Source organism: Eubalaena glacialis, chromosome 2, assembly GCF_028564815.1.
Source record: "Eubalaena glacialis isolate mEubGla1 chromosome 2, mEubGla1.1.hap2.+ XY, whole genome shotgun sequence".
Lineage (NCBI taxonomy): Eukaryota > Metazoa > Chordata > Mammalia > Artiodactyla > Balaenidae > Eubalaena > Eubalaena glacialis.
The window spans coordinates 180,248,498-180,273,720 of record NC_083717.1 but is presented as its reverse complement, the minus strand read 5'-3'; the positions used below and the strand labels follow the sequence as shown (position 1 = coordinate 180,273,720).

General features: G+C 36.6%; 1 protein-coding gene across 3 annotated transcripts in view; it reads right to left on the bottom strand.

Annotated features, from left to right (window-relative positions):
• Positions 1–23,472, bottom strand: part of SPATA7 (spermatogenesis associated 7) — a 34,595-nt gene extending 11,123 nt beyond the window's left edge. For 2 of the 3 annotated variants that reach the window (XM_061182788.1, XM_061182790.1), the window contains exons 1-5: positions 23,282–23,472; positions 18,818–18,892; positions 16,795–16,890; positions 12,922–12,969; positions 6,374–6,507 (exon numbers count right to left, since the gene is read on the bottom strand). In XM_061182788.1, the coding sequence (XP_061038771.1) occupies positions 6,374–6,507; positions 12,922–12,969; positions 16,795–16,890; positions 18,818–18,892; positions 23,282–23,300 (372 nt within the window). In that variant the 5' untranslated portion in view covers positions 23,301–23,472. The remainder of the gene's footprint in view (positions 1–6,373; positions 6,508–12,921; positions 12,970–16,794; positions 16,891–18,817; positions 18,893–23,281) is intronic. The other variant, XM_061182789.1, reaches the window with a different exon arrangement.
• Positions 23,473–25,223: the final 1,751 nt, after the last annotated feature.

Here is a 25,223-nt window from a genome sequence, read left to right as displayed (position 1 = left end):
GGGCGGGGTCTCATAGATTTGAACCCAGGTGAACCTATGCTCTTCCCATTATGTCATACTATCTATTTTACAGACTCATTTGAAATTTATACATTTTTAGATTTTTTTACACCATCAGGAATCTTAAGTTGATTTTAACTCCTTTCATGGTAATGAACAAGTCAGCTAACTTACATATTGATTTACCTCAGCAAGGAAACTGCAGATAACTAGATATTGTGACTACAGCCTAAAATAGGTCAAGTCACCTATTTCCTTTCCAAGTGCTTTCTAACTTTATCCCAAATATAAGGCAGAATTACTCAAAGCAACTAAGTATTTTGGCATTAAACTGTGAGTCACTAGGGTAGTGTTTAGTTAATGACTTTAACACGTTAGTTGTAAAAAGTGTTCCCAAACTAGGTTCACACTGCAGCTTATGTACCAGAGGAGTCTGGCTCCCCGGAAAGCAATTTCTAAGTATGATCTGAAAAATCTTTTAGGGCTATTAAATAATAATCACAGGAATTATTTACACTTGGGGAACAGAACAAATTGGGATCATAGCAGGCAGAAATGCTTAAGGCATTAGATTGCCTGTGAGAAAATTCTTACCAGTAATGGTTATTTAATAAACAAAATGAAATACCAAAGAAAGTCTTTAAAGGCAGGAATAGACTCTCATTTGTCTGAAATGGGCTGGGAAAATTGCTCTTGAATCAATTGAAGGCATGAAACTTTTCTGTATCTTTGTATCTTATAATCCCTACCCTGTATCCTACTTCTTCTTTCCTTGGAAACCAGTAGAACACAGTGCAAAACCAACTGTACCTATCTGCTTTTTTGAGATTATATAATTTTTAACTATGAATATCAGAAAGCTTGGATACGATTTTCACAGAAAATGTGTAACACACTGGTAAATTCACCAAAATTAAAATAGCAGATCACTGTGAAGTTCTAAAATCAGAAAAGTGTTCATCAATTATTGTCAATGGAACAAAAATTCTGGTGGTAATCTGACCACTTTCACTTTCAGTTTAATGCAATTTGTTGTAAACTGTTTCTGTGATTTAAGAATTTATGTAAAGTGATAATCATTGACAGTTTACACATACATGTTTTTATGTCAAGAATACCTATCCAATCTTACAATCACAGAACAACTGAGTATTAAATCAATCTTTTTCAGGGATAATGTCAGAAGAAATGGTATACAAAGACTTTCCAATTGTCAGGTTTTAAAACAGCTGAGGAATCAATTCAAGTGCAGAACAGGATGGATACAATTTATTTAAAAATTTGATTAACACTTGTTTTGCAAAAAGCTTCAAATTGTATTTTACAAAAGAAACGGATAGCTTCTGATTTTCATTGTTTTATAGTGCTTTTAAAATAGATTTATTTAAGAACACGAATCACATTCATATATTCAATTAATCTTAATATCACATGGTATGTGCTGCACCAGTGATGTGAGTGAGTGGTGAATAACTGTGTGTGGGGTACAAGGTGCAGACTTAAAAGTGTCTGAGGTGATAGCATGTAAGTCAAAATGTAAGAGAAAATAAGTAGCCCATATTACAGTGTGGGCAATTAAAGAAAAAGTTTTTGATTACATGATCTCATGTATATAAACAGCTAATATGTCCAGAGGCTAAAGTTACCACTTTCTTTTGAATTGTAGCAAACTTTTCAGTAAATGCAGATTATAACTACAGGTATCTGTTAACCATAAAACCCACCCAATTATCAAAATATATGCCCCAAAATAATAATTTTAATTTGAATGTATCTAAATATTTATCATCAAGTATTATAAAAAATGTAAGCAAATTGCAAATTACTATTAAGTCTAAATGGAATAAAAAATATACTTACATAAGAGCATAAATGAACTATATTTTTAGAAGCAAAAAGTTACAGGGTTACAGTGACTAAAGGAAAAATGAATGGAAAACATCGTCCATTTACAGACTTAATTATATATTTTATTTTCAACAAATCCCATCCTTACCTCAAAACAGATTAATTTATATTCAAAATGCTAGATAATAGAAACATTTTTAAAAATATGTTTAAAAAGTACCATCACTAAAAATGAAAATACATACATGAGTCAAATATTGATGAACAGATTCCCAGATGGTACAGTGTAGAGCAGGTTTATTCTAAAGGAAGCAGCTCTATTCCTAGTCCTTTTATCTATATAGCAGCCTTGGGGACTCTTAAACATATTTACAGCTTTCCTGATGACTCCCAAATCTATTTTCAGCCCAGACCTCTCTCCTGACACAGATACTTACATCCAGCCCTCTACTGAATATATTAGATGTTCCAAAGGCATCTCAAATTAAGCAGGTCCGAACAAGTAAACTCATACTTTACGTTATCTGCCTCCCGAAGAAAAAACTGCACTTCGTCCTGCTGTCATTATTTCAGTGAATGATCACCATTCTCCCAGTCGCCCAAGCCAGAAACCTGGAAAGCTCTTTAATTCCTGCCTCTTGCCCTTCATATCATCTGATCAGTCACCAAGTCCTGGGGATTCTACTTTCTAAATGTCTCCTAAATATATATTCCTTGTGCTCCTTCGGCTGTCTTACAGATCACATCTTAATCATTTCTTCCCCATACTGCAACTGTCACACAATTAGTCTGTCCTTCCCTGCTGCCAGTGTAGTCTTTGTAAAGTGTCAATACGATGACATAACTTCCCATCGAAAAACTGGTCTATGGCTCCGCCACACTTCTCAGAGAAAAAGGACCCAGGTTCACTCTTAATTCACAAATGCCCTTAGTCTTTACCCCTGCCTACTGATATGTCACATCTTCATGTACAATGGAAAGAGCTGGAGTCAAAAATGAAACGGCTTTTACCAAGAGGCAATAGTTTTTCCATATCACAGTTGCTAGGGGACAGAAAACAAAGCTCAGGGACTAATCTAGACAGTCTAGGAGACCATGCTCATGAATCTGGGATCCTCTCAACGGCTACCCTCCAATTAGATGACTTACAAAGAAACTTGCCCATCTTGAACACTGGCACTGAGAGAACAGTGGCCTTTGAGAATGCGAAATCATATGCTGCTTCCACACAAGCTTGCAGCCTAAATTTGCATTACCCAGATGGTCCACAAAAACCTTAAGCCAAGACAAATGACTCAAGTTTTTTCCAACACATAAAAAGGTGGGGGATAGAGAGGTGGGGGAAAGAGAAATTATAGATTAAAAGAAATGTATCAATTAGTTGAAATTATTTAGATTCCAATTCTAACAAACTTAAAAAAAGAGAGATAATGGGGAAATGTGAACAGTGGATATTTGATGATATTAAGGAATTATTAATTTTTAAGGCATAATAATGGTATGGTGGTCTATCTTTTAGATATATACAGAAATATTTATAGATAAAATTATATGTCTGGTACTTGCATCAAAATAATCTGGGATGGGGGTAGTGAGTGAGGATATACATGAAATAAGTCTGGCCCTGAACTGATCATCGTTGCACTTGGGGGACAAGAACACGTGGGTTCATTATACCACTCTATTTTTATAGATGCTAAAATTTTCAAAATTAAAAAGTTTAAAAAGAGACCATCACACACACAAAAAGACTTCCAGTTTCAGCTGACAGATGGAGAGAAATGGAAAGAGCATAGCTCTCACCATGATAATAAGAAAAAAGCTGGACAAACAGCAAATTAATGATTTTTCTTGAACTATTGAGAGAACTAAGGTCACAACTAACCTAAAATCCACAGTGACATAGGTACCTGCAGGGAGAAACAGGACCTAAGCATTTGCTTATTTGGGACAGATGCTGCTGAATGACATATAAACTGGTAAGAAGATTATGCTAGAAGTTTTTAGCTAATTGCTAAGGACTGAGTGTGGACTAGTGTAAGAGTATGAAGCCTCTGAGACTTGGGGAGTTTGTACCCTCTTGCAGGCTTTTCCTCTAGGAAAGAGCTTTTCCACCAAAAGCTCTCAGGGAAGAGCAGGAAGAATCCTGAGAAAATTTCCCCCTTCCCTTGTTTCTTTGGCATGGCTAGGGGAGGGGAACAGCACCCACTGCAGAAATTACTCCCAGACCTATTTTTCCTTTCTCTCAATCTACAGGGGGAAATTCCCTTCACTTTGCCACATAACAATTACAAAAGTGATATTCCATCACCTTTGCCACATCCCATGGGTTAGAAGCAAGTTACAGGTACTGCCTACACTCAAGACGAGGGGATTGTTTAAGGGTGGGGTTCACTGTGGGGCTTAGAATCCTGCCTACTACTGTGGGTCAAATAGAAAGTACACAAGAAGAAAGAAGAAATAAACACATATTAAATGCTCCACTTTAAAAGGCAAAGATTATCAGAGTGAATAATCTGACCCACCTAAAACCCATCTAAAATATTAGGATTAAAAAATGGAAAAAGATATACCAAAGGCATACTAATGAAATGAAAGCTGGTTTAACTATATCACTATCAGAAAACACTTTAATATAAAAAGCATCAAGGCAAAGAAGTTCAAACCACAGTGACAATAGGTTAGATTCACCAAGAAAATATATCATCTCTAAGTCTGTATGTATATAATAATATAGACTCAAAACATATAAAACAAAAATTGTTAGTACTAATTCTTGGAGAAATAGCTAAATACATAATCATGTGAAAGATTTCTCTTAATAAAAGACTAATTAGACAAAAAGATCAATAACATTTGAACATCTAAAAGATATAAAACTTAATCTAATGCATATACTATATATTAAATACTGCATACAGCTATAGAATATATTTTCTCTTGAAACACATATGACATAGTACATTAAAAAAAATTGTCCAAACAAATAAAAGAAAAAAAAACTGTCCACCTACTGGGCCATAAAACAAGTCTCAACAAATTTCAAGAAATGGATATCATACAGATGTTCCCTGATCAAAATACAATTAGGCTAGAAATCTGTAACAAAGAGAAAACCAGGAAAAAAAATAGAGATTAAGAAACACTTCTAAAAGACGCTTGAGTTAGAGAATAAATTATAATGGAAACTGTAAAATACTTTGAACTGAACCATAATAAAAATACCACGTATCAAAACTTGTGGAATGCAGCTAAAGCAGCACTTGAAGGAAAATATATAGCCTTAAAAATGCTCATACTATGAAAGAAGTGAGGCTGAAAATAAACTAAACAAAAGTAGAAGAAAGTACTGTAACATAAACTCAAAGAAAGCCAAAAGAGGAAAATAAAGCAGGAACATTACCCAACTAGAAAACAAAGTACAACAGAGAGGATCAATGGAGTAAAAGATGTGCCCTTAAAAAGATTAATAAAACTGACAAATCTCTGGTGAGAATAATAAAGAAAAGAAGAATGAAGGCACAAATAAACAACATTAGGATAAAAAGAGGAACTAATACATATTCAAGAGAGATTATGAAATGATTTAAGATATATTATGAACAAGTCTATGCCAAGAATTTGAAAATTTAGATGAAATGGACAACTTTCTACATATGTACAACTTATGAAAATAGTTCTATAATGATTTCAAAAATTGCAGTCAAAAATCTTCTCACAAATAAAACTCTAGGCCCAAATAATTTTAATGCTGAGTTCCATCAACTTCAAGGAACAAATAATTCCAAACTTACATAAACTACTCTAGAGCATGGAAAAAGAGGAAAGAGCAACCAGTTTATTTTATAAGGCTAGCAAAACCTGACGTAGCAGAAAAAAGGGAAAATGACAGGTCAATATCAATAATGGACATAGATGCTAAAACCCTAAACAAAATATTAGCAACTGTATCTGGTAATGTATTAAAAAAGGAATTACATCATGACAAACCTGTGTTTATACTAGGGATGCAAAGTTGATTTAACATTAGAAACTCGATTATAATTCACTACATTTGAATAGATTAAAAAGAAAAATTGTACCATCATTTCAAAAAATGCAGAAAAAGAATTTGATAAAATTAACACACATTCATGAGAAAAGAAAAAAATCCTCTTAGCAAACTAGGAATCGAAAAGAATTCCGTTAATCAGATGATAAAGGGTATCACAAAAAACCTAAAGCAGGGGTCAGCAAACTATAGCCTACAGGTCAAATCTGGCCCACCACCTTATTTGTTAATAAAGTTTTACTAGAACAAAGCTACATCCATTCATTTACGTACTGTCTATGGCTGCTTTCCAATGGCACAATAGTTGTGACAGAGACTGTGTGGCCTGGAAAGCCTAAAATATTTACTATTTGGCTATTTACAGGAAAGTTTACCAATTCTGACCTATAGTAAACATTATCAAAAAGTCAGGTTGCACCACCAATGAAGTATCTTAGAAACATTTACTTTTAAAAGGTATAAATACTATCTTACCTTTTGTAGAGTGTTAAGTAATGACTTGGAATTACTTTTAGAATTGGATTGCATTGCAGTTTTAGTTAATTTCAATTCCCTTTCACACCGTGCTAATTCCTTTTTGAGTTTCTCTCTTCGTTGTTGGTCTGCATCTGAGGGGAAAAAAATCTTTTGAAATACAGAATAAAATAGAAAAATTAATTTTTTGGTGTTAGACGACTAGTAAAGGGCACTTTTTTCTTTTTTCTTTTTGAAAGAGAGAGAAAGTCTTTTTAAAAATTATTTATTTATTTATTTATGGCTGTGTTGGGTCTTCGCTTCTGTGCGAGGGCTTTCTCTAGTTGTGGCAAGTGGGGGCCACTCTTCATCGCGGTGCGCGGGCCTCTCACTATCGCGGCCTCTCTTGTTGCGGAGCACAGGCTCCAGACGCGCAGGCTCAGTAATTGTGGCTCACGGGCCTAGTTGCTCCGCGGCATGTGGGATCTTCCCAGACCAGGGCTCGAACCCATGTTCCCTGCATCGGCAGGCAGATTCTCAACCACTGTGCCACCAGGGAAGCCCCAACGGCACTTTTTTCTTGCTAAAAATGTTTATACTACTGATATGTAAATAAAAATCCATATACTTTTCTGTATAAAGATAACAAATATTTAATTTATAGAAACTTCAAATGGATTGACTATTTAAAGAGCACAAACAAGATATGACAAATTGATTAAGCCTAAGGGCTCAAGGGAGCAATTCCTAGCAGATATAGACATATAAAGGTTAGAAATGCTTGACTGTGTTGTCTGCAACTGTAATCACCAAATGCAGAGTTTGAATTAATCCATATACTCCCCCGCAAATGAAATATTATTGTCAATACCATCATATGCTATAAAAATTTAAGCTTTATATGAGTCAAAAAATGACACTAAATTTTAAAACATTATTTTTAATTAGGATAACTGATTTCCATTTTTCTTAACTGCTAGTCATTTGAAAATACAAACGAAAAAGGGGGTTTCACATTTTAGTGTGCGTTAAGTCAGGTATTGAGTCATTATCAAAGACTGAAAATGGCAAAATGAAAGCTAGTCAAGTTTCAGAGTTAAAAAGAAGGCTAACCAGAAGTAAAATGACTTGTACTTTCACGTAAAATTTAAAATTTAACATATACTTTTTAATTGGAATCTATATCAACTTAATGGACAAGATAATTTCAAGTTTCAAATCACCCTGATTTAGGGGGAAAAAAAAGGGGCAAAAGGTTTGAAAAGACACTTACTAAAGATATATAAATGGCCAATAAGCTTATGAAAAAATGCTTTACATCCTTAATCATGAGGAAAATGTAAATTAAAATCATAATGAGACACCACTTCACACCCACTAGAATGGCTATAATCAAAAAAGGAGTCAATAACATGTTACCAAGGATATGGAGTAACTGAAATCCTAATTATGTTGGAGGCGAGAATATAAAATGGTATGGCCACTTCAGAAAACAGTTTGGCAGTTTCTTAAAAAGTTAAATATAATTTTACCATATGACCTAGCAATTCCATTCTCGGGTATATACCCAAAAGAAATGAAAATTCATATTCCCACGAAAGACTTGTACATGAATGTTCATAGCGCACTATTCATAATGGTCAAAAAACAGAAACAGTGCAAGTGTCAGTCAATTGATAAATAGACAAAATGTGGCATTATCCATACAACAGAATACTATTTAACAATTAAAAAGGAACAAAGTACTAATTTAGGTTACCACATAGGTTAATCTCAAAAACATTATTCTAAGTAAAAGTCTAATGCAAAAAAACACATATATGACTCTATTTATATAAAATGTCCAGAAAAGGCAAATGTATAGAGAAAGAAAGCAGATTAGTGGCTTCCAAGGCTAGGAGTGGGAGGAGGAAGCAGCTGCAAAGCTATCATTTTGGGGATCTTCTTAAGGTGAGGAAAATATCTGAAACTGGTTTGTAGTGATGATTGCACAATTCTGTAAGCTTAGTAAAAATCCATGAATTTTATGGTATGAAAATTATTTGTCAATAAAACTGCTGTAAAAAATAAAGCCTTTCTAATGCCTTAGAATATGGCATTATTTAGACAATTCAACAAAGTATATAGAGATATTCTAGTTTTGAAAAAGACTGAAATTATCAAGTCAGTTGTCTGCTATGACAGAAGAGTATATCTTATAAAAACAGAGATGACTCAAAACCACAGATTTCTTTTTTAAAATATGTCTTTAAAGCCTGTTTCTAAGTTAGTTCATACTGATTACAATGAGCATCAGCTTTGTAACACACAAAGTAATGATTATTAATTACACTTTGGTTTGGTGATTACAATCTTTGCAATTCTTCTAGCCATCACAATTTTCTTCATTTACATGGCCAAAAAGAAAAACTCCTGTCTCAACTGACTGAAAGCAGAAAATATCGTGGGATAAATAAGCACTAGCTAAGTCTAAATTCTAAAAACAAAAAATAGGAGTAATTCTTTAAATACAACTTATATGCCATCAATTTCTGAATTTTTATCTCCATCCTGGAACTCTCTCCTGAACTCCATACTTCGTATTCCAACTGCCTCCTCAGCATCTCCACTTGGATTTCTAACAGGTATTTATGTTGAACTTACAATGACCAAGACTTAACTCTTGATTCACTTCCTCCCCTAAATATCTTCCTATCATATTCCTCATTTCAGTAAATTATAACTGTCATTTTAGTTGACGGACTCTAAGTTTTGGGAGTCATCTTTGACTCACTCTTCTTTTTCTCTCATATTCTATCTACATCCAGTCCATCAGTAAATACTGTTGACACACATCTGAAATATTTCCAGAATCCAGCCATTTCACATTCCCTCTACTTACAGGCACTTTGGTCCAAGTCACCATTATTTCTCATCTGAATTACTGTCTCCTAACTAGTCATTCTGCTTCTACCACTGCCCCTTATAGACTATTCTTAACTCACCAGCCAGAAAGATGCTTTTAAAGTTAAACTGGCTCTATTCCTTCTCCTCTGCTCAAGACCCTCCAATGGCTTCCAATTTCATTTAGAGTGAAAGCCAAAGTGCTTGCAAATAGTCATAGCCCTATGTGGTCTGCATCTCTTTGTCCCATCTCATTGACCTCATTGCTTGTCCCTCTTCAGTTGGCTTATTTCACACCACCTATACAGCTCTTCTTGCTGTTCCCCTGGATACACTGATCACAATGCCATGTCAAGGCTTTTGAATGTGCTGTTTTCTCCATCTTGATTGCTCTTCCCTCCTTTACCCACCTGCTTCTCCCTTATTTCTTTCAGGTCTCTGCTCACCTTATCAGTGAGGCCTTCTTCTCCAAAGTCCCAATCTCCCTTATCCTGCTTCATTCTTTTTCATTGCACTTATCACCATCTAACATAGTCTATATTTACTTATTTCTTTGCATTTGCTTATTGTTTGTCTCCTTCAACTGGAATGTAAGCTCTATAAAAGCAAACAGTAGGTGCCCAAAAAATATTTGCTGAATTAATCACTGAATAAACTCTAGTGTACTAAACAAAATATGTAAAATGCCTGATTATTTTAAATTGGTGAATTTGGATTTTAAATTGGTGAATTTGTTTCAGTAAGAGGATTAATACATACATTCAGGCTTTTTAATTACACAACCTGAATAAAAAAAGAGATAATCTTATTTTATACATCTACTGTTCAGGAACTTGTTCAGTATGAAAATTTAGCAAAACTTTCCCATTTAGAGCCTAGTTAAAGAGGATTATTTGATCTAATGTCAACTGGGTAAAACCACCTTAATTCAAATGATTCAGATTTTGAAAGCCTGTAAATATTGAACCAGTTTTCTGTGCTATAAAAAGTTACTAATATGATACAGAAGAAGAAATATAAAGCATAGAAATTAAAAAACTGGAAGGATCCTTAGAGATTATCTATCTTTCATTTTACAAAAGAGGAGGGAAAGACATAAAATGACTAGCCCATATAGCTTGTGTGCTATGGTGAAACTGGTCTTTAAAAATATATACTCAACACTGTACTCTTGCCTAAAATGCCTTTACCCTTCCTATAAAATTATTCGAACCCTAAGACTCATTCAAAGATATGAGAACCTACACGAAGGCTTGTTGCAAACATAAAGGTCACAGAAGAGGGAGAATACGAAGCGCCAAGCACAGGGCCTGATAAAGACACTGGGCTCACTGGTGGCAACTGGCTCAGCTTAAGTCCCATCCGTTCCTACCTGTTCCACTAAGAAAATGTACAAGCAGAGATAGGTACAACCGTTGCCTGTGATCTTTCCCAGATTGCGCATAAGGGGCATTTCCCTATCTATGCTCTCATTCATTTATCACTTAGCATGCACTACTTGAAGCTGTTATTTCTTTTTTAACGCAGAAATTCTCTCGCAAACTATAAATAACAATTAAGTTCAAACAGCAGCTTAAGAAAATACTAAACTTAGTTTATAATATTTGATATTTATATAATTACAATAAGACAAGCACAGGCTGTGATATCCATGCTCTTTGGCTATTTTAAAGTATGCATTTCTTGATTGGACTCAAAGGCCTCAAAAGGTCTTAAATGGTATCTTTCAGAACATTTTAAAATAGGAATTTCAAATTTTGTGGTCTGATTATTTCCTTAGTAAAGATTTCTAAAAATAGAAATATTTTTCAATGTCCATACCATATGTATGTACATACAAAGGGGAGATATATCATGATTCTATAATAATATATGTCAACAGCTTTTCAGATACAAATAACTACCATGTTTATCAGTTAGCTATTAGGATACAAATAGTAGATAATATTTATCTGAAGAAAAGTGCCAGTTATGGTATTTTCAATGAATAATTCAGTAATTTTTAAAAAAATTTATTTTATTTATTTATTTATTTTTGGCTGTGTTGGGTCTTTGTTGCTGCATGTGGGCTTTCTCTAGTTGCGGTGAGCGGGGGCTACTCTTCATGGCGGTGTGCAGGTTTCTCATCGCGGTGGCTTCTCTTGTTGCGGAGCACGGGCTCTAGGCGCGCGGGCTTCAGTAGTTGTGGCTTGTGGGCTCTAGAGGGCAGGCTCAGTAGTTGTGGCGCACGGGCTTAGCTGCTCGGTGGCATGTGGGATCTTCCCGGACCAGGGATCGAACCTGTGTCCCCTGCATTGGCAGGCGGATTCTTAACCACTGCGCCACCAGGGAAGTCCCTAATTCAGTAATCTTAACAAGCTGAGGGCAGTGAGAATCACAGAATTCTAGAACTTGAACCTTGGCAAGCTTTTCAGTACTATCCAAATTTTTATATACAGGAAAAATGAAACCCAGAGTAGTTAAATAACTTATCCAAAGTTACACAGTGATTTACTGGCAGAGCCTGGGCTCAACTGTAAGTTCTTATACTGAGAAATACAATACAAGCTTCTTTTATGGATGATTTTTAAAAGTTAGAAAATGCTTCCTCAAAACGCAGCATGTCAATATCCATTAGGAGGGTTACTATCAAAAAAATAGAGAACAAGTGTTGGGGAGGACGTGGAGAAATTGGAACCCTCAAATTGGAAATTGGGAATATAAGATTAAAAGCAGAATTACCATATGGTCCAGAAATTCCATTTCTGGGTATATACACAGAAAAACTGAAAGCAGGGTCTCAAACGAATATTCGTACATCCATGTCTATAGAAGGATTATTCACAATTGCCAAAAGGTGGAAACAACCCAACTGTTCATTGACTTATGAACATATAAACAAAATATGGTAGTACATACAATGCGATATTAGTCAGCCTTAAAAAGCAAGAAGATTTCTGACACATTACAACATGGATGAGCCTTAAGGACACTGTGCAAGTGAAATAAGTCAATCACAAAAAGAAAAACACTGGATAATTCCACTTAAATGAGTTACCTAGGGAAGTCAAATACATTGAGACAGAATATAGAACGATGGTTGCAGGGTGAATGGGGAGTTACTGTTTAATGGGTGTGAAGTTTCAGTTTTGCAAGATGAAAAGAATTGGAAATGGATAGTGGTTATAGTTGTACCACAATATGAATGTACTTAATGACACTGAATTGTAGACTTAAAAATGGTTAAGATGGGGTCTTCCCTGGTGGCACAGTGGTTGAGAATCCGCCTGTCAATACAGGGGACACGGGTTCGAGCCCTGGTCTGGCAAGATCCCACATGCCGTGGAGCTACTAAGCCCGTGCGCCACAACTACTGAGCCTGTGCTCTAGAGCCTGTGAGCCACAACTACTGAGCCCATGTGCCACAACTACTGAAGCCTGCGCACCTACAGCCCGTACTCCACAACAAGAGAAGCCACCTTAATGAGAGGCCTGCACACCACAATGAAGAGTAGCCCCCGCTCGCTGCAACTAAAAAGAAAGCCCACGCGCAGCAACAAAGACCCAACGCAGCCAAAAATGAATAAATAAATAAATTTATAAAAAAAATAAAGTTAAAAAAATGGTTAAGATGGTAAATTTTAGGTTATGTGTAGTTTACCATAATTTTTTTTTTTTAAAAAGGCAATATGTTAAAAATTACTTACATTTGATGCTGGCACTCATGCTTAGTGGAACTGAGCAGTCTACTGCAGCTGAAAGAGAAAAATCAGTTGTTTAATAATATTCTTAATTTTTATAAATGACAATAAATATCAAATGCGAAAATCACAAAAAGTTCCAGAACTTGCACTTCCTTGTTTTGATTTTTATGCTACTTCTAGAGATGAAAAGTATCTTTGATAAAAAATATACTGAAAAAAAAAAAAAAATACTGGTTGGGATTAATGGCTCATTAGATACTGCAGAAGGAAATATTAGTGAACTTGAAAACACAGCAATATAAATATTCAAAATGAAACAGAGTAAAGACTGGAAAAGAAATGTGCAGAGCATCACTGACTTAACCTACCTGTATCACTCACTTAACATACTTGTAACTGGAGTCCCAAAACAAGCTTGAGAAAATAAAAGAGCAAAATTGGAGCACCTACATTATCTGATTTCAAGACTTACTGTAATGCTATAGTGATGACGGCAGTGTGGTATTCTAATAGACAAACAGATCAACAGAACTGAAGAGTAAGTCCAGAAACAGACCCTTGCATATGGTCAATTGTCTTTTTTTTTTAAAAAATAAATTTATTTATTTATTTATTTTATTTATTTATGGCTGTGTTGGGTCTTCGTTTCTGTGCGAGGGCTTTCTCCAGCTGTGGCGAGCGGGGGCCACTCTTCATCGCGGTGCGCGGGCCTCTCACTGTCGCGGCCTCTCCCGTTGCGCAGCGCAGGCTCCAGACGCGCAGGCTCAGTAGTTGTGGCTCACGGGCTTAGTTGCTCCGCGGCATGTGGGATCTTCCCAGACCAGGGCTCAAACCCGTGTGCCCTGCATTGGCAGGCAGATTCTTAACCACTGCGCCACCAGGGAAGCCCCTGGTCAATTGTCTTTTAAAAAGTGCCAAGGCAGTTCCATAAGGAAAGGACAATCTCTTCAACAGATAGTACTTCAATATTCAGAAATCCATAGGCAAAAAAGTGATCCTTATATCATACCATATAAAAAAACTAACCCAAAATGGATTATAAACTTAAATGTAGGAGCTAAAACTTATACTTCTAGAAGAAAACACACAAGAAAATCTTAATGACCTAAGATTAGGCAAAGATTTCTTAAACAGGATATGAAAAGCATAAACTATTAAAAATTTGAAAAGCTGGACTTGATTTCACATATAACAAAATATTTTTCTTTAGATTTTTTAATCATTTAAAATATAAACTTCAGAAAACATGAACCAAAATTTAAAAACTTTAGCTCTTCCAATGATAAAATTAAAAAAAAATTTAAAAGACACTGGTGAAAAACTGGTAGAATTCAAATAAGGTCTGTATTTAATAGTATTGTGTCAATATTAATTTCCTGGTTTTAATAATTGTATTACAGCTTTGTAAGATTTTGACATCAGGGAAAGCTGCGTGAAGGGTTTCTGTGACATTCTGTACTATTTTTGCAACTTTTCCATAAGCCTAAAGTTATTTCATAATAAAAACTTACGAAAATGAAAAGACAAGTCACAGACCGGGAGAAAATATTTGCAAAATATGTATCTGACATAGGACCCATGTTCATATAAAGAGAACTCTCAAAACTTAATACTAAGAAGACAAACAATCCATTTTTAAAAAATGGGCAAAAGATCTAAATAGATATTTCACCAAAGAAGATACACAGATGGCAAATAAGCACAAGAAAAGTTGCTCAATGAAAAGGGAACCCCTGTGCACTGTTGGTGGGATTGTAAATTGGTACAATCACTATGGAAAACAGTATGAAGGTTCCTCAAAAAATTAAAAATAGAACTACTATATGATTCAGTAATTCCACTTCCGGGAATTTACCTGAAGGAAATAAAAACAGTAATTAAAAAGCTATATGCACTCCAATGTTCACCGCAGCATTATTCACAATAGCCAAGATATGGGAGCAAGCTAAGTGTCTACTGATAGATGAATGAATAAAGAAGATGTGGTGTACATATACAATGGAATATTACTCAGCCATAAAAAATGAAATCTTGTCTTTTGCTATAACATGAATGGATCTAGAGGGTATTATGAGAAGTGAAATAAGTCAGACAAAAAAGACAAATACTGTATGATCTCACTTATATGTGGAATCCGAAAAACAAAATGAACAAACAAAATGAAAAGACTCAGATACAAAGAGTAAATGAGTGGTTGCCAGAAAGGAGGGAGCTGGGAATGGGGGGCAAAATAGGTGAAGGGGATTAAGAGGTACAAGCCTCCCTTTATAAAATAAATAAGCCACGGATAAGTACTACATAGCATAAGGAATAGGGTCAATAATATTGCAATTAACTTTTTATGGGGACAGGTGGTTAGTAGACTTGGTGATCATTTCATAATGTATGCAAATGTCAAATCACTATGTAGTACACCTGAAACGTAATATTGTATGTCAACTATATTTCAATTAAAAAAAAAAGGAAAAAAAAAGTTGCTCAACATCATTAGACATTAGGGAAATAGAAACTAAAACCCTATGAGATACCATTACATAACCACTAGGACTGCCAATAGGAAGTGTTGGTGAGGATGTGGAAGTGATGGAAATGAAAAATGTCACTCTGGAAAACAGTTTGGCAGTTTCTTATAAAGTTAAACATACACTTACCGTATTACGCCACCATTCCACTCCTAGTAAATAAATTTATCCAAGTGAAATGGAAACATACATTCAAAGATTCTATGTGACTGTTTACAGCAGCTTTATTCCTAATTGCCAAAAGTGAGTCAATACAATCCAGATGTCCACCAACTGGTGAAGTGATAAACCAATTGTGGTATATTCATTAAATGGAATACTACTTAGCAATAACAAGGAAGAAATACTGAACATGGATTAGTTTCAAAAGTGTTAACTAATTGAAATAAGCCAGACCCAAAATGATACATATTATATAATTTCATTTATATGAAATTCTAGAAGAGGCAAAACTATAGTGAGAGAAAGAAGAGCAGTGGTTGCCAGGAACTGGAGGGAAGAGAGTGATTGCAAAGGACTAGGGAGAACCTTTTGGGACGATGAAAATGTTCTATACCAGGAGTCAGTGAACATTCTCTGTAAAGGAACAGAGAGCTAATTCTACAGGCTTTGCAGGGTGATATAGCCTCTGTCACAACTAGTCAACTCTGCCTTTTAGTGTAAAAGCCACCATAGACAATGTGTAAAAGAATGAATGTGACTGTGTTTATTTATGGACGACGGAATTTCAATTTCATGTAACGTTCACATGTTACAAAATATTATTCTTCTGATTTTTTTCAACCATTAAAAAATATAAATAGCACTCTTAGTTCAGGAGCTGTACAAAAACAGGTGGCAGGATGACTTGGCCTGCAAGCTGTAGTTAGCCCATCCTTCTTTTATAGCATGACTGTAGTGGTGATCATAAAAATGTATATATTTTTCAAAAATTTCAACTGTACACTTAAAATTAGTGCATTTTATTATATTTAAGTTACAACTCAATAAAGCTGACAAAAAGGAAAAAAACTGTAGTTACCATCTTCTCTGTGTAGCTTCTTTAAAACAAATTTGAAAACAAAAGAGAAGATCATAAACTTTTGTTATATTAAGATCAGCATCTAATCGCAAAAATATATTAGGAATAACAGGTAAAATGAAACAACATAGATATCACATTCAAATACAGTTAATAAAAATGGCATTCCGAATTTGCTAGGTATATAGAGTCTGTGGTTGGTATCTTACTATACCAAACACAAACCCATGGGTATATAATGTATTCATTTTTGCTACAGATTTACACTAATTAGAAGTGAAGCTGAGAAGGGTTTAAATTGGGTACAGAAAGTTAACATTTGCATGTTTTTACCTTTGGCTGAAAGGATTTTATTATAGTGAACAGCCATGTGATTCTTGACCAGTTGGAGGGTACTTAGTCTGAGAGAGGAGGAGTCAGTGCAAAAAGCTAAAAATTAAAACATATTTAATCATTATATATTTAAAATTAATATAAAAGTCATCATGAGATAAACAAGTTACTGATTATTAAGCTCCTTCTTATAAATGTTCTGAAGTTTAACCATGGAGATACTGACATTATATCTGTGATGCTGAATATGTCCTAGCTGTCACCTTGCACTGATAACTGATGAGCTATTCACTACTTTGGGTTCAAACCTCTCTAGGAATAAGTTTTACAAGCCTGAGAGTTTTGGGAAGAGATTGAGAAATATAATCTACCATTACATCTACAAAACGATTTCTTATTGACAGCTCTCAATTTCATAACTAAAAATGTTTAGCTGCTTGCCTGATGATAAAATAATGTTACCATTGTTAACACTTGAATACATGGAGTCTGGGAAATCAAACAAATCCCAAACTCCGAAACTCTAGGCAAAGATTCTATTCTGAGATGCAAACTTCTAATTTTATATCTGAAAACGAGACCTACAAATCGGTTTATTGCATTCTTTTTGAAGTATTAGGACTATCTTAAGACAAGTATAATTACAAAGAAATTGGATGACATTAAACTTCCTGACCTCATCTAAACTGTTAAAAGAAATCTTAGAATTAAGCATGTATATATGAGTATAAATGTATAAAATGTGAATGTAAGCATAACTTTTTTAAATATTAAAAAGTTTTTGAGAAGTAATACATGCATGTGGTTAAAAATTATAGCTAAAAGACATTGAAGAGACATTGAAAAATAAGTGAATTTCCTGCCCTGACCCCTAGTCTCCTCTCCCAGAAGTATACTCTGCTACTTTTTTAATGTATCCTTCCAAGGAAATTCTATGCATAATAAAAGTATAGACAATAATGATAATCTTGACACTAATACTACAACTACTACTAAAAACATTTATTGAATAGGTACCATGCATATATTGCTGTAAACTCTTTACCTGTAAAAACTCATTTAGTCATTATTATCACCATTTAATAGACGTGGAAACTGAGGCAGAGAGATGTGAGTAAGGTCTTCAAGGTCACACAGCTGATAAAGGATGCAGTTTAGATGTGAACCAAGGCAACCTCATACTTACAATCACTATTCCTATACCAGCTCTGCACATATATTCTTTAAAAAAAAGTTAGTATACGACATATTGTTCTTCATCCTCCATGTATCTTTTAAAACTAGTTCAAAATTTTTATTTAAAAATGGATTTTCAAAGTTTATGATTCTGGCTCTATGTGTATATATGCTTTATTACAAAGAAAGAAATGAGGTAACGGAAAATAATTCTTCTTTCACATTTGGAGGATCAGCATAAAGGATTTTTCATGTAAATAAGGAAAGAAAGACTTTCAGTTAGTATTTTGCCTAAAAACCCAGGCTTAAACATTTTAAGCTATAATTATAAAAATACTTTAAATGTACATTAAAATTTACTTTAAAGGCTTTAAAACGTGAAAACATCTACAGAATACAGATTCCGTTTTCATAGGATCTAGAAGTCCAATTGGATAAAGAGGCCCAGTTGGGTAAGTGTTTGCTCCTGATACAAAATGCATTTTTCAAGGGCTCTTTTCCTCTGCACAGCTTTTCCTTTTCAGTGCTGTGTCTTTAACAATCTGCTAATCACAATTTTAACAAGGAAGGCATGCCTTCAGCCAGGGTAGTCGGCCAGCAAAGAGAAGAGCTGGGCTGGAGCTGCAGCAGGGAGCACAAGGTAGCGAGGTCCACATCCAGGGCATGATGGGCTCCTAAATTCTCTAATCTCAAGAATTCCTATCATATGTAATTATAATTGATAATATGAAGTTCAAATATTGATTAAATGAAGTATTTTTTCATCATGTTATATAATTTACAAATAAAGGAAACACACTTGGTCAATCTTTTAACAATCTTTCACCATTTTAAGTACCTCACTTACCATTACTTTTGGTGCTCAAGTGTCCTTTAAATAGGCAGGGTGGACCATATCTGGGAAGGACAGAGGTTGCTCTGACTTTTAACAAAAAAACATGAATTAGGATAAATGAAACACAACTTTCACAAAGACACTACTGAACACATAAAAAATAATAAATTTATCTTTACCAAAATTGTTTAAAATTTTATTCAATCATATTACTAACCAGCAATGACATATCACACAAAAATTCGGCGGCCAATAGATAAAAGGCTTTCTCTTTTAAGAAAATAAGTAATTTTCAAAACAGTTGTGCCCTGAGGCTTAAGTTTCACTGGATAAAATGATAAACACATTAATTATGTTATTTGATATATACTGACTTTATTCAGTAAATCATTGACCTACTGGTTTTTAAATGATTTTGAGATAGAACACAACTAGATTTTCAGTTGATACATATGATTAACTATTTCAGTTAATCATAGGCTGGTCTGTCCTTAAAAATAATTTTAAGTAATCCTCTCACAAAGTAATTTGGTAAATTATAAATTATACAGTATAATATTATTATATATAAGTATATAAAAATGTCAGAATCAGAACTTAATGATTAAAGATGTCTTAAGGTTCATCTAGTTCAACCCACTTACCCTCTTGCTTGGGTTCTATCTAAACATCTTATATTCATAAATTTATTTATTTATTCATTTATTTATTCATTCATTCATTCATTCATTATTTATTTATTCATGGCTGTGTTGAGTCTTCGTTGCTGCCTGTGGGCTTTCTCTAGTTGCGGCGAGCAGGGGCTACTCTTTGTTGCGGTGCGTGGGCTTCTCACTGCAGTGGCTTCTCTTGTTGCGGAGCACGGACTCTAGGCACCCGGGCTTCAGTAGTTGTGGCACGTGGGCTCAGCAGTTGTGGCTCGTGGGCTCTAGAGTGCAGGCTCAGTAGTTGTAGCCCATGGGGTTAGCTGCTCCGCAGCATGTGGGATCTTCTCCAACCATGGCTCGAACCCGTGTCCCCTGCACTGGCAGGTGGATTCTTAACCACTGAGCCACCAGGGAAGTCCCTAAACATCTTATATTTAAAAGCACCTCTAGTGATGGAAAACTCACTATGTCCCCTAAAGTCAGTGTCTCATGTTTCAGACCAGATAGGCTGTCAGAAAACTAGATATATACTTTATCACAAAATAACTTCTCTCCCGAAAAAGTGATTGTGTTTTGAGGGGTAACCTCCAAGATAGGAAGGCTGAGTTACAGAGTTTAATGGAATTTAACATGCAAAATATAGTGTATCCCAAGACATGTTTTAAGTGGGTAAAATGGCCAGTCTGCTATCAGGTGGGCTTTTATAAGCTATAAAGGTGTGGGGAAGACACAAAGTCTGGAAGAAATATGATGTTTGAAAATAGAAAAAGAGGTATCAAGATAGTAGAACTAAAATCCAGGATCAGAGAACAAAGCCTACCAGAACAGACTAAAACAAACAACAATCTGAGATCAGAATACACAAGAAGCTCCTTCTACATCATAGGCCAGAGAGCAAGAAGGAAAAAAATTAACTTATTTAGGACAAGAGAAGTCAAGGTGATACCACTTGAGCTGGTAATGAAGACAGTCATGAAATTAGCATAGTTTTTGCCCGGAGAGAGAGACTAAACATAAAAAGAGCAAACTAACCAACAAACTCTCAAGCAAACCTTATTTCTCCAGAGGGGAAAAAAGTGTTGACTTTTTGCCTGCCCAGAATCCAATGCCCCTTTATCTGGAAATAGGACCTCAACCTGCTTGGGGAACCACTCCCCCCCTCGCTTAGCCCCGCTGGTTCCAGTGGGTCCCATTGCTCAGAGGTGGGCATATCCCCCCAAACTGGCCAGCAACGTTGACTGAATCAGGAATGACTATGTGACCCAAGTCCAGCCAATGAGACGTAATCATGGGACTTTTACTGGAACTATAAGGAAATTCCTAGAACATACATAAGCATGGCACTACTGGTGGCCATCTTGCACAACACAGTGGGAACCTGTCTGAGAACGAAGCCTACACAGAGGAAAGTGTAACCAAGACCAAATGAGATCCCTGGTAACACCGTCTGAGTATCGGGATCTAACCATGTTTGAAGCTCTACCCTCCCTAGCCTATTCGTACATGAACTCAAAAAATCCTATTTTAGCTTAAGCCAGCTTGAGTTGGGCTTCTTCACTTGTAGTCAAATGCTAACTTACTGAATACTGCTAACTGTACCTGGCACTGTTCTAAGCACTTTGTAGAAACAAATTCACTTAATCCTTACAACAGTCCTATGAGAGGTACATAGGTGAAGCACAAAGAGGTAAAGCATGTAATTTCCCCAAGATTACACAACTGCTATGTGACAGATTTCGGGTCTGAACCTAGGCAGTCTGGCTTCTGAGTCAACCATTACACTATCTTGATCAATATAAATTGCTTAGGACTCAAACCATGCTCCAAGCTACTATATCATATGAAACAGGCTAAGAAGTATGTAGTTTATTCCCTGTATGCAGTTTATTCCCTCCAAATTCCTTTCTAATGTATGTGTGTTTCCCTTCAGTTCACAGAAAAGGAAGAAGCAGGTATATCTACAGAAGTTAGAGAGCACAACGTCAGAGAGAATAAATGACAAAAGATAAATAAATTATAACGTTAGATGTCTTAATATTTTGTGCTCTTGAAAGCATCAAAGGTAACCTCTTAATGAAATCAAAGCAATTTAGAAAGTGCAATACTTTCAGTTAAAATTAAGTATTTTAGCTCTGGCTAAAATTACTTATGGTTTCCTATTAATAACTATGGTATAGGAGAACTGACTACCCTAGATCTCTGTTGAATATGACATTTTGCTTAAAAACTCAAAATAAAAAACAATGTTTGATACTATATATTATATAATGTCTTAAAAATGAAGCTAATTAAATTGCATAAGTTATAAAAATAGAAACCTTTTTCCATTTTGACATGAGCCTGACTTTAAAAATAATTTAATTAATAAATACTGACACTAAGTCTTACTAAGTCTATTATATTCTAAATTTTACATATATCCTTTCCCATGCTCCCACTTCTACCATGGGATAGTTAAGTAAAACAATGGCTCTAGGGTTTCACATTCATCACACCTGGATTCAAAGCCTGTTGTGCCACTTACTGGAACCTTGGCAAGTTACTTATGATCTTTTAGTTTCTTCACTGTGAAATGAGAATACCTATGTACAAGATGTTCTGTGGATTAAAAAACGTTAACTTGGGAATAGTTTCTGGTACACAGCATGAGTAATGTTAGCCTATGCGGTAAAACTTCTGAAAACCATTAACAGCACTTTCATTTGCTTTTTCTGGAACTTAGGTGGCAAGGTGTCAGAGTATACAGTTTGGTGATCAATGAATAGTTATCGCCTACATTTAGAACAGCACTTATTTTGATGAATGATTACATAATAGAGGCGCACTTGTATTCAAAGCAAGACTTGTTGCAAGGAACCATCTAGCAGCTTGGTTTAAAGGTACAGTTTAAAATAGATAAGAACACTAAATTGGGAGAAGAGGTCTGAAGATTGCCTTATCTGCCTGGCTCAGAAAGTGTGAAGATGCAGATTACTTGGACTGGGCTGACTCCTAGAGATTTAAAGTTATATGGCTCCAATTGTTCCACAGTGATGTCCATTTTAACCCAGAGTATTCAGTCAAGGGCAGGTATACATAGTGACTATGGATTAGTCCTTTGCTCCTAAAACTGTAGCCAGCAACACTGCATCATTTGGAAGCTTATTAGAAATGCAAAATCTCAGCCCCCCCATCAGACTTACTGAATCATAACCAGCATTTTAACAAGATTCCTAGGTGATTCCTATTCGCACTAAAGTTAGAGAATCCCTGGGTTACTCAATGGTGGGGTTTTTTTGCGGGGGGGGCGGGGACGGGGTTACCATATGAAGGATTTTGTATTTACTGAGTACTTACAATGTGCCAGGAGCTTTGTATGTATTATCTGCATTTAATCCTCAAGATTAAATGGGTGTTTTTACCCATTTAATGCCAAAAAAAAACCATGGGTGTTTTTACCACCACCCATGGTTCGAGATGAGGAAACTGAGGCTCACCCCTCGGGAGTGCAGCGGGGCTTAATTTTGGGCCCAGGGAGGTCTGACTCCAAAGACCACATTTGGTTCCTCTGCCTCCGACCCCGAATTCAGGGGACAGGGCCTCCTGGAGTCAGGGCAACAAATTCTGAGCAAGAAGTGGACCTGTGAACCCCTCAAGCAGGGCTTCATCCCGGGCGAGAGGCCTGGGCAGCTCGGGGCAACACTCGGGTCAACACCGGCGACTAAGCAGGGGTCGGGGAGAGCCCAGCGCGCGGCCTCGACCCGCGCGGCCCCTTACCCGGACCCCAGATCCGAGGGTCGGAGAGCGGGTCGACGCGAGATGGCGGTCGCCCGCGACAGCTGCCCTTTACCTCTCCGGCTGCCATCCATGCTTAGATCCTCTTGCAGCCGCCGTGGGGACACGCTGCGTCCCCTTTGGTCTTTCCCGGGGCCGAGCCAACCCCCGCAACAGACGTTTGGCGAGAAAGTGCCCGAGGGCGGCGACAGGGGCTGGAGACTGACACAAAGCGGGTTGCTAGCTGCGGGTTCCAAGGCGCCGGGATTTGTGACGTCACGGCGCAGGGACGTGCGCTCCCGCAGCCCCGCAGCCCCGCCCCCGGGGGTACCCGGAGAGGGCGGGCGCGCCGCACAGGATGCGAGGGTGGACAGACTGGGCGGGGAAAGAGTCCCAAGCGCCAGTCTGTTGCTCTGGATCTCTGCCAGTAGTCCACAGAGCGGCCGCCTGTCAGGAGTCGAGCCACCAGCCCCTGGCAGGCCTCATCCCTGCGGGAAGAGCGGGAAGAGATGGTAGTCTCATCTGGCATCCATGTCCCTTGGGTCTCGGAAGGAAGTCAAACTCAATTGTTGGTTGAGGTCAGGGTAACATTTAACCAGTTCCAAATAATTAAATTTCCAAGCAGTACGTGAACATTTGGATTAGTGAAAATCCTGGGGATGAAAAACATCTACATATTTATATCTTAATTCTTAACCCCAATAATCAGTTTGCATTTCCTTTCTGCTTACTGAGCTTCCTCCCTCCCTCTTCCACCACCCCCCTCCGCCTTTTTTATCTTAAGGCACCAATGTGTTTTCCTTTATGATGGAAGAGAGTTGCAACATGAACAAGGCGTTGATTTATCCGTGACTTTGAACAATTTGTTTAATTTTGAAGCAGTTACTTTTGAATCCTTGGAAAGAAGAACAGAATGGGGCGGGGAGCATGGTAATGTGTGGCTTCTCAGCAGCAGCTCTATTGACATTTTGGGCTGGATTCATAATTCTTTGTTGCGGGGTGGCTGTCCTGTGCGCTGTAGGATGTTTAGCAGCATCCCTGGCCTCTATGCACTGCATGCCAGTAGCAACCCACCCACTCCATCCCTGGTTGTGACAAAAAATGTCTCCAGCTGTTGCCAAAGTTCCCCTGAGAGGCAAAATCACACACACACACACACACACACACAGCTGCCCCCAACCTCTGCTGTAATGGAAAAAATACTGGCTTTGGAGTCAGATATGTGGAACTCAATTGTGAGTTTTTTGCCACATTTAGTTCCTAAATTTCTTGAATTAGTTTCCAAACCTCTCCAAGCCTCAAGCCCCTCTTTTCTAAGATGTAAGAGATGCTACTAACTTTGTAGTTGTAAGGATTAACACATACAGTGCCTGGCAAAATGAGATGTTCAGAAAATAAAAGTTTTCTCTCTTCTAAGACTTTTGTCTCAGAAGAACTTGGGTATCAGGAAATTCAGGCATAAGGGAGTAAGTCAGGAACACTATGAAAAGGAAAGGGGAATAAGCCAGAAATTCATCTGAACTCCTGATTCTCCAAGACTCTAGGGAAAGGAGAAAATGAGATTCAAAATCTGAGAAATGTGGAAGTGTGTGTGATGGTTCTGTGGCCCCCAACAGCAGAAGTCATTTAGAAGGGTGCAGGGGTAGAGAGTCAGGTGTTACCCAGAGAACAAAAACACTCTTGCCTACCTGCTCATTAATGCTTGAAATCTCTGTCTAAAAACATGAAAACTTTTATTCCACTACTAGCCTCTGGAAAATATCTTGCATATAATAGGCCTCCAGTAAGCATTTGTTAAATTGAATTAGAACCAAAACATAAAGGGCAAACGCCCCTGGGAGAAGCAACACAGTGACTTGACTCACACAAAGGTGATGCCAGTTTCTCTTGTGAAAGTAGATTTTGGGTATCAAAAGTAAATTTTAGTTTCAGATAGGAAAGGGGCTCCACGATTAAGTGAGGACAGCAAAGTAGGAGAGGGTTCTGAAGACTATATTGCTTGCTATCCAACTTCAACT